Genomic DNA, 12,202 nt, shown 5'->3' on the forward strand with positions numbered 1-12,202 from the left:
AACAGTGCTGCGTTATAGCCAGCAAATATATTTTTATTATTTCTCAATTTCCTGATCTGATCAAGTGATCCAAATTATCTGTGACTTAAATCTGTGATTATTTGACATAATACATTAGTAACTCAAATAAATGTACTTAAACAAATGTGTATGTAAAACGAAAACACAAAATAAAGCAAAAGAGCAGCCATCATAGGAAGAGGGGGAAATGCACTGGCAGGATGTGACCTCCCCTCTCCCAATCTCATTACACCCCTCTCCCTCAAAATCCCTCTCCTCCCCGGTTTCACTGTTGCAATAAAAAAATATTATTTACCAGATTTAATTGGGGTTTCAGTAACTTAAGCATATTGATAATATTATTTATAAAATGGTCAGAAATAACAGGAAATGCAGAGATTTCTGTCAAATAAGGTAATACAGACTCTATACTGTTATAGGCGGGTCGAACATTTACTACAGCGCGTATAGTCACCCCCCAAAGGCCCATTCTGAGCCAGGAAAAACCCTGCATCCGTGTTTCTATGTGAAATGTCTCAAACTATTAGATTAATTGATATTTATTGAATAAATTATTTGATTTCAGAAAAATGAATGGCATTCCCAAACATCTCTAGTATTATCTTGTGCTGACATGCTACTATAATGTTAAAAATGTTAGCATTACCTCCTAAACATCTGCTTGTGAACACTGTGATTTTGAATTAGCATGCCGTCATTTTGTTACATTTTACAAGGGCACAGAAGTACCTCAGTACAGCTTCACTGAGTCACTTTTTGACACTCAGTCTGTTCAGACTTGGGTTGGGAACCGGAGGGTTGCTGGTTCAAGTCCTGGTGCGGACGAAGTCTGGAAATTAGTCTGGTAGCTGGTAGCTAACCAGTTCACTTCCTGAGCACTGCAGAGGTGCGTAACCCCCTCACTCTGACATCTGTCCAGTAGTGCATGTCCATCGGATCTTGTTTGTGCATGTGTGTTTATTTGATATATTTATGTGTGTGTAGCATTTTCAATAACAGAGTGTAACATTCAGTTTCCCCTCACGGGTTTAAAAAAGGGCATCTTTTTAACCGATTAAAAATATGAAATCTGCAAATAATACAGGTCACTGTAGGAGGGATTTATTCACATGTTGACATGATTAATTATTCAAACGCTAAAACACTTGGTTTAAGCATAAGATATAAGTGGTTATATCAACAACTCTCCAAGAGGTAGTTGTTTTAGACATTTTTCAGAATGACAAAGAAACTATAATCACAGCTTTGGGAAAAAGGTCAACAAATAAGCAGTCCAGGCGAACATGATTAGATCTGAATCACAGGTGTCTCTTGTCAAGGTGCTAGTTCCTTCCAGCAGATTCGTTGAGTAGAATTTTACTCTATAAAAACGATTGAACCAATCCGTTACTGGGGCTTTTAAAACATTTCCTGACTGTTATCAAGAGTTCCTGCTCATGTTTTCTGTCTTTATCCATTCTTTTACAACTTTATTTCAACACATTATTACAGTTTATCATGAAAAAGCACATATGGTAGCAGGTTTTGTTTTACATAAACAGGCATCTTGAGGTGTTCAGGCCAGCTGCATACATTTAATCTGTAGAAAGAGATGAAGAGAATTGTTCAAATATATACCATGGGGAGAGAATTTCAGATGTGTTAAATGTTTTTAAATGTTATTACCTCTAACAACAAGTTTAGTTGAACACTCCACCCTGCCCAGAGGGTTTTCAGCCATGACTGTGTATTCCCCACTGTCCTTGAAATCGACTTTGAGAATCACCATTGAGCACACTCCACATGTGTTGGTGATGTAGTAGTTGGTGTTGGTGTTGAGGCTGATGTTATTTTTATACCAGGTGACGTGGGGTCTGGGGTTTCCTGTCACCGCACAACTCATGTAGCATTCATAGCTCTCTGGACTATTGTGCTTTTTAAGAGGAACAGAGAATGCAGGCGGCATCTCAAAACTGCAATCCTTAGAGACAGGAAGGTCCAATGAAAATGTCTCTGGAAAGAGAAAAGAAAGAAAAGTTATTGGTCTTTAATCATTCCTATAAAGCCTATGCATCTACCCGTCACACGCAAAAACCCTTTTGGCAGCTTCTCAGTGATAGCCCAAAGTGATATGTTTGTTTGACAGGTTCAAAGATGTTTAATTCACTGAGAATCAGAAAATCCTAACATTATAAAGCCTAGAACAAATGGTTCATATATGTTTTAAAGGAATTACATAATTAATTGATTATCAAAACAGTTGGTGAATGTTTTAGCTGAAACTACATTTATAATTTATAGAGAAACTTCATCTACATTTATTCATAAATGGATTGATGCCTTTTAACCTCCTAGGGCAGTGACTAAAATTATTTAAATTCTACATCAAGCTGTTGATTATTTTTCAGTCAATTAGTTTGTTGTCTGTTCCATGAAAACTCAAAATCTGTAAACTTGAGTGAAGTTTTTAGAGGCCAAGTTGATATCAAAAACTGCAAATGTTCTCTAGTTCTGCTCTATCAATGTTTGAAATGAGTTTCCAGTTGAGAATTTTATTATCAATACAACACACTTCTGGATCACTTCAGAAAAAAACCTGCCTTTTGTTCTTTTTACTTCCCATGGAGCTGACTCAGAGGGTTTGGATAGCCCCATGTCATTCTTGGCATATACCCGGAAGTTATACTGCCTTCCAGGCATGATGTTGATGGCAGTGAACTTATTGTTGAAGAGGTGGTCTGCCACAGTTTGCCAAGAACGTTTGACAGAATCACGCTTGGTGATAATGTAGTGCAGCCTGTCATCCTTCTTCTCATCTGGAGAGGGCGTCCAGGAGACTGTCACGGTTCCCATCACGTTCTCATCAAGTTCCACAGGGCCTGGAGGCTTTGGCTCATCTAAAAAAAAAAAAGATTATACATTTCTTAATGTCACTATACTCTTACAAACTCTTTAGTAAATTCTGTAGAAATGTTTGCATTTGTTATGCTCTTACTTTATTAAATATAACTAGAATATTTTAGAAATTAAAATTCATCATTCCAGAAATATGACTCTTTTTGCTTGCTCTGAAAACTAAAGAAACTTTAGAATATTACCCCCCCCCCCCCAAAAAAAATAAAAAATAAAAAAAATAAAAATGTATCACTTCAAACTCAAAATCCTTCAACACTCAAAAAACAGTTGTTAGGGATTAGGTAAGAATATTTTTTTCTTCACCGTACCTGTGACTCTTATCTCAACACTAGAGGTCTCTTGACCAACAATGTTCTTCACAATGATTGTGTAGATTCCAGTGTCATGACGTTCTGATGCAGCAATGATTAGCTGTGATGATGTGTCTGTGTTGCTCACTGTCACATGCTTGGCCACGGGAAGACCGTCCTTAAGCCAATTAATAATTGGTACAGGAGAGGCCTGTCAAGAAAAGAAAACGGGGATAATTTTTGATTTGTTATCCTCTTTTTTAAAGAGCAGTAAAGGTTTTCCAATCCACAACTCTAGAAATGACCTAGAATAAAAATACTTTTAAAGCTCTTGATGGTATTATGCCATACCTGAAAGTTAAAGTTGATGCGAACAGAGTTTCCAGCTCTCATCACCATGAAGTTATTTATTTTTTTGTCAGTGAATTGAGGTTTCACTGTGACAAAGTGGAAACATTTCAAGACAAAATCAGTACAAAAAAGGATCACTTTAAAGTTATACATATTAAATTGTTGCTGTAGACAGTATACATTTTACATTGACTCACCTGGAGGAGGCATTGCAATGATGTAGTTGTCCAGCTCTTGAGGCTCACCATCTCCACCCTCATTAGTGGCTAAAACTCTTACCCAGTACATGGCCATAGACTTCAGACCCATAATAGTATAGGAGTTCATAATGATAGCAGTGGAGTTACAGCGCCCCCATTCCGGGTCTTCTGCTGGTCTAAGCTCCACAAAGTATCCTTTGGCCTCATCTTGAACCCCTTCCTCCTCAGTGGGTTTGATCCAGCCCAGTGATAAAGTGGTGTATGTGGAGTCTGTCACTTTCAGGTCAATGACTTTACCAGGGGGCTCTGAAAGTGTAAACAATTAAGCCTCGATGACAAATAAAGCACTGAGAAATCACATCCGTTTTTTTAAAGGGGCATTACTCACTCTTTGGATCTCTTGCAATCACAAATTCAGAAGGTGTACTTGGCTCTCCAGCACCAGAAATGTTGATAGCTGATACACGGAACTCATACTCAATGCCTTCAACGACGTCCTTCACTGCATACTTTTTCTCTGTGGACATGTCAAAGAGTAGAGTTAACATTATAGAATAGTACACTCCTTTCTTAGTGTAGAATGACATTTCACCTCAAACTACAGTTGTGAAAATGCCTGACCTTTAATGGGCTGATCTGGTGGGTTGACTTGACTCCACAGATTACTGCCATTCTTGCGTTTCTCAACGTTGTATCCAAAAAGGTTGGTTCCTCCAGTATTGGTAGGTGCAGACCAAGCAAGATTGATACAGTCTTTGAAAGCACTAACGATTTTTGGCATAGAGGGAGCTCCAGGGTACGCTGAAAGAATAACAAAAGTGGCACTTTGTTACTGGTTCACTTGTAAAAAAAATTATAGACTGCAACGCTGTATGGGAAACCATGAAAGAAGGCTAACCTTTTGTCCCTGCCTGAATGTCGTCAGTCTCCATCATTTCACTGATACCATGATCAGTTTCTGCCCTGATGTGGTAGCAGTACTTTCTACCATGATCCACGTCAGAATCCCTGTATTTAGGCTCTGGGCCAATCTTGCCTAATTTCTTCCAGCTGTTGCGTCCAATTTGCTGGCGCTCCAGGATGTAGTCTGTGATAGGGGAACCTCCATTGTCTTTTGGGACCCTCCATTTGAAATCAATGCAAGCTGAAGAACTTTCAATGATATCCACTGGGCCGAGGGGTGGTGTTGGTTTATCTGTAGTAAGAAAAAGAACAGAGATGTAACTTTGGTAACAACTAAGAGCCTATAGTTTTTAACATGTAGTGCATCAACCATACCTAATACAACAAGCTGTGTGATGGCTTCAGTTGTTCCACACTCATTTTTAATCTTAATCTTAATTTCTCCCGTGGTTTTGCGTTGGCACTTGGTTAACAGCAGGCGGCTGTGTGAGGAAGACTTTTCGATCTTGATATGGGTCTCCTCCAAAAGCTCGTCACCCTCATTGTACCACTGTATCTTCAGTGGTTCCCGGCCAAGAAAAGTGACTTTGAAAGCTGCATCTTTCCCAGTTTTTATTGTAACAGGTTTTATGAACTCAGTGAGGTCCTCGGGGGTAATTCTGGGTGGATCTAGAGAATTAAACACACCTCTTTACAAACGGAGAATTGTCTCACACAAGTTTCCAGTTGTTTTGTTTCATGTTTCAATGGATAACTTCAAATTGATTCTGATGAAAATAAAGTACCTTCAACATTCAGCACAGCCTCTGTTTTACGGCCATCGGCCTCACATCTGTACTTTCCAGCATCATCTTCTGTGCAGTTTTTGATAATTAGTTTGCGAAAGGTCCCATCTTTTACAATACAGATATTATCTGTAGCTGTTATCTGAAACGCACATAAACATATACATACATACACAGTTAAGAGGGGTTAAAGGTGACATCTTTTTCTTTACCAACTCTTAAGTTGTTCACCTCTTTTCCTTCTTTGTACCAGACTCCATCACATTCCTCATTGCTCAGCCTGCAGACCAGTTCTGCATTAGTCCCAATAATGGTGGTTACATCTGACAGACCGCTGGTGAAGTATACTCCTTGTTCTAAAGGAAACATACCCTTATTGTCAACAGGGAACACTTAAAAACAACAACAAAACAGAAAAAACTATTTACAATTGGTTGATGTATCTTACCAATGACTGTATCAGGGACAAGTGGGCCATTTCTCACTCTTTTTCTTTTCTCTTGAAGTGGCTCCTCTTCTTCAGTGTCAGCAGGAGCCTCTCCTTCCTTTGTTTGTACCTTTTTCTTGGGCTCTGAAGCCTCTTGTACTACTCCTTCCTCTTCCACCTCTTCCTCTTCATATTCCAGCTCTTCATCCTCCTCCTCCTCTACAGCATTGGTTGCATCTGCCTTATCTTCCCCTCCTGCTTTTGCCTTTGCCTTGGCCTTGGCCTTTGTTTTAGGCTTTGTCTTTCCATCAGTTTTTTCCTTTGGTTTTGCTTTGGCTTCTGCTTTAACTTCTGCTTTAACTTCTGCTTTGGCCTCTGCTTCTGCTTTAGCTTTCGCTTCAGCTTCTGCTTTTTCAGCTGCTGCTGCGTCTGCCTCAGCTTTTACTTTGGCAATTAATTCATCTCTCTCTTTTTGTACCTTGGCCTGTTGCTCCTCAGCAATCTTCAAAAGCTCAGGTCCACCACCTCCTGCTCTGGTTGTTTTGCGAGCTTTCTTCTTCCCTTTTGAATCTTTGTCCGCTAATTTAAAAAAAGATAGTTACACAACTCTTGTGAGGCTTCATGGAAATGTTTCAATGTTTCTAAACTTATGTTAAACATAAAGATAATTGCAGTTTAAAAATAAGAAACAATACCTTCCACAATAAGCCATGCACTGCAGGATGCCATTCCAGTCACCGCCGCATATATTCCTTTGTCCAATGGAGCGCAGTCCTTCACCACCAACGAATGAATCAACATGTCCTCGGACACCAGGATGTCATATTTTTCACCTTGCTCAAGTGTGACATTCTTTCCCATCCAAGTTATCTTTTTCAGGGGGTGTGAGATAACACACTCAAAAACAGCATCCTCTCTCTCCTCTGCTTTCACATCTTGAATCTTAACCAGGAAGTCTACAGGGGGAACTACACAAAGCAAAAAATTATAGATTAACATGGTATTGCTTATTTCCTTTCAAAGGCCGACTTGTTCAGCAATTGTTGCTCTTTTGGGTTGTGGTATGGCATCATGTAAATGTTGGAAGTATGTAGATCATTGCTTCAGTGTTGGTCTTACGTTTGAAATCTGTCGAGAAGATCTTAACTCCATCAACCTCAACTTGGTATAATCCTGCATCCTCAGCATCAACACCATTGATGCTAAACACAAACTTCTTTCCCACTTGCTTCAGTCCATGTTTTGACTCTGTGTCTGCATCAAAGGGAATCATGACTCCATCCTGTTTAAAAGAGAAGCAGAGGGAAATGTCAAAGCAGCATTCAACATTAAAATAAAGGTCTTAAAAAAAAAACAATGAATAAACTTCATACCTTGAACAAGAAGATTTTACTTGTAGGGTCTCTCATTGACATTTCAAGTTCGAACTCTGCATCACCATCAGATTTCAGTTCAATAGGCTTTAGATTGCAAAGCCTTTCAACAACCTACAGTAAGTGGGATGATGTAAAGAGAAGTAGACACTGTTAATGTTTGGGCATCAGAGTTTGTATTTCTTTATTCAGGCATTCCTTCATATTATTACAGATGATTGGAAGTGGGTTGGTTTATTCTTAGATGGAGATTAATATGAATCCCACCTTTTCCTGCTGTTGCTCTCTTTCAATCTTCTTCTCATTTAGTTTTTTCAGCATCCCACGGAAGTCTGTGACACCATACTGAACACAGATGCTTTCATAATCCTTCTTGTCAGCACTCATCAACACTTCCCAAAACTTCTCATCAGTTTCTGTTTTTGTATCTTCTTTTGCATCAATATCAACGCTAGAAAAGGAAAATAATTAATTAAATACAGGGCATTGACATACATGGCTACATGACGTCATCAGGGTGCAAAGTTTTCAGCGACCTGTGGCTTGCATGTACTTGTAATTGGATCTGATCATTAATAGATTTACTACATACTTATGTTTCAAGGCCTTTTTGAAGTCCTCTGGTATCTCTCGGATAGCTACCAAAAAAAAACAACAGCATGGACAAACCTTTCAACTAATGATTTACTGACAATGCATTATAACAAATGAAATGTAGACTTTTTACCTGTTCTTGATTCTTGCAAGGCTCTGTTCTTTTTGAAGCCAACTAAAATAAAATAAAAATAAAAAATAATAATTTTTCTCTAATTTCTTCTTCTGAATTAGTTCTGATTTGCCACATAATGGAATTTAAAAAACGGAACTGACCCTCAATAACATTAAGTGTAGCAGTCACAACAGCTTTTCCGTACTCATTCCTGGCATAACACTTGTAGGTATCAGCTAGATCCACGCATACGTCTGGCATCTGTCAATCGTTGCATGATTATCAGTTATTTGCAAAACATGAATATTGTAAGAAAATGATCATTCTGTTTGTTTTATTTATCAACCATGTTTTATTAAGTTATGGTATGTGATCCCACCTTTAGTTGGTACTCTCCTGAACTTTTGTCATGGATGATTTGGTACCTTTCTTCATTAATTTCCCCATTATTTCTCGCCCAGGTGACGGTAGGTGTTGGTTTACCAATAACCACTGCTTTGAAGATAACCGGTTTTCCTACAGAAATAGTAACAAGAATTTCATGTTGTCTTTAAATAGTGTTCATACAAAAAAGTCAAAAAGGCACACACATCCGAGAAAGTTTAAGTACTAGGTGCTGGACAAAAAACATCCAAAGATAGAAAAAGTACTGAGTCCACACACCAGAAGCTGCTCCATTTAAATTGAATTTAATGGAAAAATCACATGTAACGTTTCTGGGCCCTCGTCTGAACTTTTTCTATCTTTAAATAGTCTAGAATAGTGTGATGAGTAAAAACATTTTGCCTTACCTTCTTGTATGGTTATAGCAATGGGTTTCCGGGTGAAATCTGGGGTGGTCATGCCTTCAGGAAGTTCTTCCACATACTGGGTTATCATAACTCCAGGCACTTTTGACCTCTTTTTTATTTTCACTATCAATAAATGAGCAAAAAAATGAATTTACAATATATGAAGTAAAGTGAATATTTGAAAGCTTTACCAATTGTTTTCATAATATTGTGAAGGTTTTGCTCCATGCAAAAAGTTCTAATCAATGGTGTGTCAGTAATGTACAGATGATAGTAAGAACTAAGCTAGTTACTTACCCTGGCCCGGGGCCGTTGGCTCCTCGTCCTTAGCTTTACGTATTTTAAACATCTTGATTCAGAAAACAGCTAACTGTAATACAGAAATATGATAATTAGTTCAATTTAAACACCCTTTACGATTTTCAAAACAAAACTGTTTAGTTCCCTTACTTTGAGTGTAGTGATTGATATTATTTGTTCCTTAGTCAATGCCAAACAGGTCTTAAAATGTCCCTGTAGTGAGGAAATGTCAGCATGGGTCTTGGTCAGCGTTAGTAACTGACCAGTGGATCTTATCAAGGTGTTGTGAATATCAAATGGGTATCACTTGGTTTTTTTGAGTAGTGGCTAAAGGCAGTTTGCTCACTTTTGCAACATCATGATGATTTACTTTTGAGTCAAACGAATCCCTGGTGAGTCGTAATGAATTTAAAATCACCCTCATACCTCCCCCATATCACAAAACATTAGTACACAGTAAACACAAGCATTAGTAGTTAATTGCATTTTGGATCTTGGAGTGTTGAACAATGAGATTAAGATCACAACTAGTGTCGGGATTCTTGAGTTAGTAACTCTATCTGTGCTGTAAATGGAAGAATTTCTGTGATCACAAAATGCCAAAATACTTCCCTTGCCGTCTGTAGATTCCTGCAAGTGGCCAGCCTAATTTTGCAGGCAGTAGGTCACATACCTCATAAAGCTATCATAACTCAGGAAGTGTCGTAACTTGACGACTGAAAATTTAGCTTTGTAATTTCTCTCCTTGTTTTTAGCGTTTGTTTCTTTAAAGCAATACATAATTTAAAGAAGTAGGTGAAACAATAAAAGATAAAGAAAAGTTAACACGTGCAAGTTGTGAGCTTCACATCATTTTTTCCCTCCATTTCCTATACTTGTCCTCTTAAAGATGATCTTATTTTAAAACCATTTTCAAGCCAATTAGGACAATGATCACTGTAATCATACAAATATATATTCAAGTGTAATATTCCATGGGGACTCTATATATAATACAGGAGCTTTAGGCGCTAATTTCACCGCTTGTCAAAACCGTTTATAGCACAAATCAAATCATCTTTGTGAAAAACATTAGATTCTTACACTTCCATTCTTCATTTTCATGTCATTTTTATAATTATTTCGAACATATTTTAAAAGTAAAATGAAAATATACATTACAAACAAAGCGATCAACAATCAGAGCATACTTTCTGTAGTACTGAGTTTTTTTCTTAACTATTCCATGTCTGTAAAGGATGTAAGGGTGAAGTGAAAAAAACGTATCCAGTCCTACCCCTTTTTTTCTTTGTAGCTTTTTAAGTTTATCCAAGGCCAGCGCTTTACAAAAATAAAGAAAACAGATATCTAAGTAAGAAAATCAACAAATATAATCTATTTCACACATTAATGGTAGACGGTACATACCTAACAACTGATATTGATTCAATTTTTCTGATTGACTCTTCCATTATATATCGGTTATATATGTTATTCTGGAAAATTTGTTTCGACGTTCCTAATGTTTCACATGTTTCCATTTCCTCACTGCTGCTGTTCCTTTAATTAACTTAATTAATTAATTGTAGTTTCACTTTGGGACTTACTGATGTTTTTTGAACATAAATATTCATCTGAGATTGAGTTTACTTTCCCTCTGCTGACAAAAATGAATGATGTATTTTTTATCAGCACCAACTATGTAATCTTCTGTAAATATAGCAATATATATTTTTCACCATTCATCTGAAAATATCTCTTTATTATAATCTCTTATATATATTATATATATTGGTGGGAGCCTTTTGTTCTTAATTCATCTCAATAATCTCTTCAACTTTTAATATTATATTTAAAATCTTGCCGAGTTCTGTCATGTAATAAAGTACCGGCATATTCAGCAGATTTAAACACTTGGTTTGCTTCTGTGAAGCTATATGTGTCTGACAAAAATAGCTTTGCCCAGGGTGTTTTGAGTTAACTGATTTATGAATGGCTTGTCGGGAATGTGGCCTAAATTTCCGCACTGCATTCAGTGGCACAGATTTTAAATGTCAATTTTAGGTGACAAAAAAATAAAAAAATATTCTTAAATTAATCTTGGCAGGATTATGCAGCTCTTCCACTACAATACAATGTCTAAAGTATATTTCCCAATCATTTTCCTTATTTAAATTTTTCTTTTGCTTTTTTCTTTTCCATCTTAAATTATTCTTGTAGCCTTTAAACATTTTAATATTTAATCTTGTAAAACTTAAAACATTGTTAAATAATATAAAGTGCAGTCAGCATTGTTATCCCATTTCTCTATCGTTAATTAGATGGACCTCCTTAACACTTCTATTGAAGGTCAATACAAGGCAACATGTAGACATAAAGTTAGTCCATAAACCAATGCACATTAATACAATTAATAGAATTTGTTATGAAATGTGAAACCATACTAGCAGTTTTGCAGTGCTTGGTAAATGTACTTACTGTTTCCTTATGAAGTAAATGGCTGTTGTCTGAAGTCCGTTGCAGTCAGGTTGCTGCTGATTCTTGAGTGTGGACTCTTCGTTTTGAGAAGCAATAAAGTCTTTCAGAGACACTCACAGCAACCTAAGCCAATGCTTTTTCACTGGGGCTCTAGGGGATAGGTTTACTGGCATGCACTTTGGCCTCAAAGTGCTATAGGTTCTTGAAAAGGGGGCACCAGAGAAAATGCAGCAAAGAAGCTCCCTAATCCCTCCCTCAAAACTGGAATTTCAGCTGTAGTTCAGCAGCAGGGTGCTTTTGACTGCTCTTTTTTAAAAAGTCTCGAGATGTGACACAGAAGTGGTCGTGCCTGAGCTGCCTCTCCTTTGACTAAATTGTTCATGTAGGCTCTCTTCATGATCATTACATTTAACTAGGAGGTAAGTGTCAATTAAGTCATTTATTACTTTGTTAGTTTTAAGATTTTTTTCTAAAATGTGTCTTCAAATGTAAAATTCATGACACAGTTTTATGCTCAAAGATAATCCAAGAAATGTTTTATTTTGCATGACTGTTCACATTCAATCAGACTCTGATCATGACATATAAGGCTAGAACCAAACATAATAAGCTAAATCTCATTGTGATACAAATGATTCAAGTGTAAGTTAAAGAGTTTTGAATCAAACAGAAGTAAGTTATAGTGCCGTTTATTTTACCA

The 12,202-nt window shown here is 37.1% G+C and overlaps 1 protein-coding gene and 1 long non-coding RNA gene across 2 annotated transcripts in view; one reads left to right on the forward strand and one right to left on the reverse strand.

The window, feature by feature from the left end:
* Window positions 1-1,106: 1,106 nt before the first annotated feature.
* LOC132978267 (immunoglobulin-like and fibronectin type III domain-containing protein 1) lies at window positions 1,107-11,636 on the reverse strand. The gene is made up of 23 exons (XM_061043420.1): window positions 11,503-11,636; window positions 9,043-9,115; window positions 8,746-8,868; window positions 8,334-8,470; window positions 8,116-8,215; window positions 7,973-8,014; window positions 7,838-7,883; window positions 7,513-7,696; window positions 7,246-7,359; window positions 6,992-7,154; window positions 6,568-6,840; window positions 5,677-5,801; window positions 5,446-5,587; window positions 5,036-5,329; window positions 4,656-4,952; window positions 4,379-4,558; window positions 4,146-4,274; window positions 3,755-4,063; window positions 3,558-3,643; window positions 3,225-3,417; window positions 2,601-2,897; window positions 1,687-2,013; window positions 1,107-1,600 (listed from the first exon to the last, which is right to left on the reverse strand). Exons 2-23 carry the CDS (start codon window positions 9,092-9,094, stop codon window positions 1,596-1,598), a joined length of 3,618 nt encoding a protein of 1,205 aa, XP_060899403.1. The 5' UTR covers window positions 9,095-9,115; window positions 11,503-11,636; the 3' UTR covers window positions 1,107-1,595.
* A 105-nt stretch (window positions 11,637-11,741) lies between these two features.
* Window positions 11,742-12,202, forward strand: part of LOC132978268 (uncharacterized) — a 95,963-nt gene continuing 95,502 nt past the window's right edge. The window contains exon 1 of the long non-coding RNA XR_009673883.1: window positions 11,742-11,921. This is a non-coding gene — a long non-coding RNA (uncharacterized LOC132978268). The remainder of the gene's footprint in view (window positions 11,922-12,202) is intronic.

The sequence above is a fragment of the Labrus mixtus genome, chromosome 7 (genome assembly GCF_963584025.1).
Source record: "Labrus mixtus chromosome 7, fLabMix1.1, whole genome shotgun sequence".
Classification (NCBI taxonomy): domain Eukaryota; kingdom Metazoa; phylum Chordata; class Actinopteri; order Labriformes; family Labridae; genus Labrus; species Labrus mixtus.

What these genes read in the sequence shown, in the direction of transcription:
- LOC132978267 (XM_061043420.1), bottom strand. Translation starts at nt 9,094, where the DNA reads ATGTTTAAAATACGTAAAGCTAAGGACGAGGAGCCAACGGCCCCGGGC. An exon ending in TGCATGGCTTATTGTGGAAG is followed by an intron (nt 5,802 to 6,567) that starts GTATTGTTTCTT and finishes TGTTTCCTTTAG; the next exon opens with AACAAGGAGTATACTTCACC. An exon ending in GGTACAAAGAAGGAAAAGAG is followed by an intron (nt 5,588 to 5,676) that starts GTGAACAACTTA and finishes TGTGCGTTTCAG; the next exon opens with ATAACAGCTACAGATAATAT.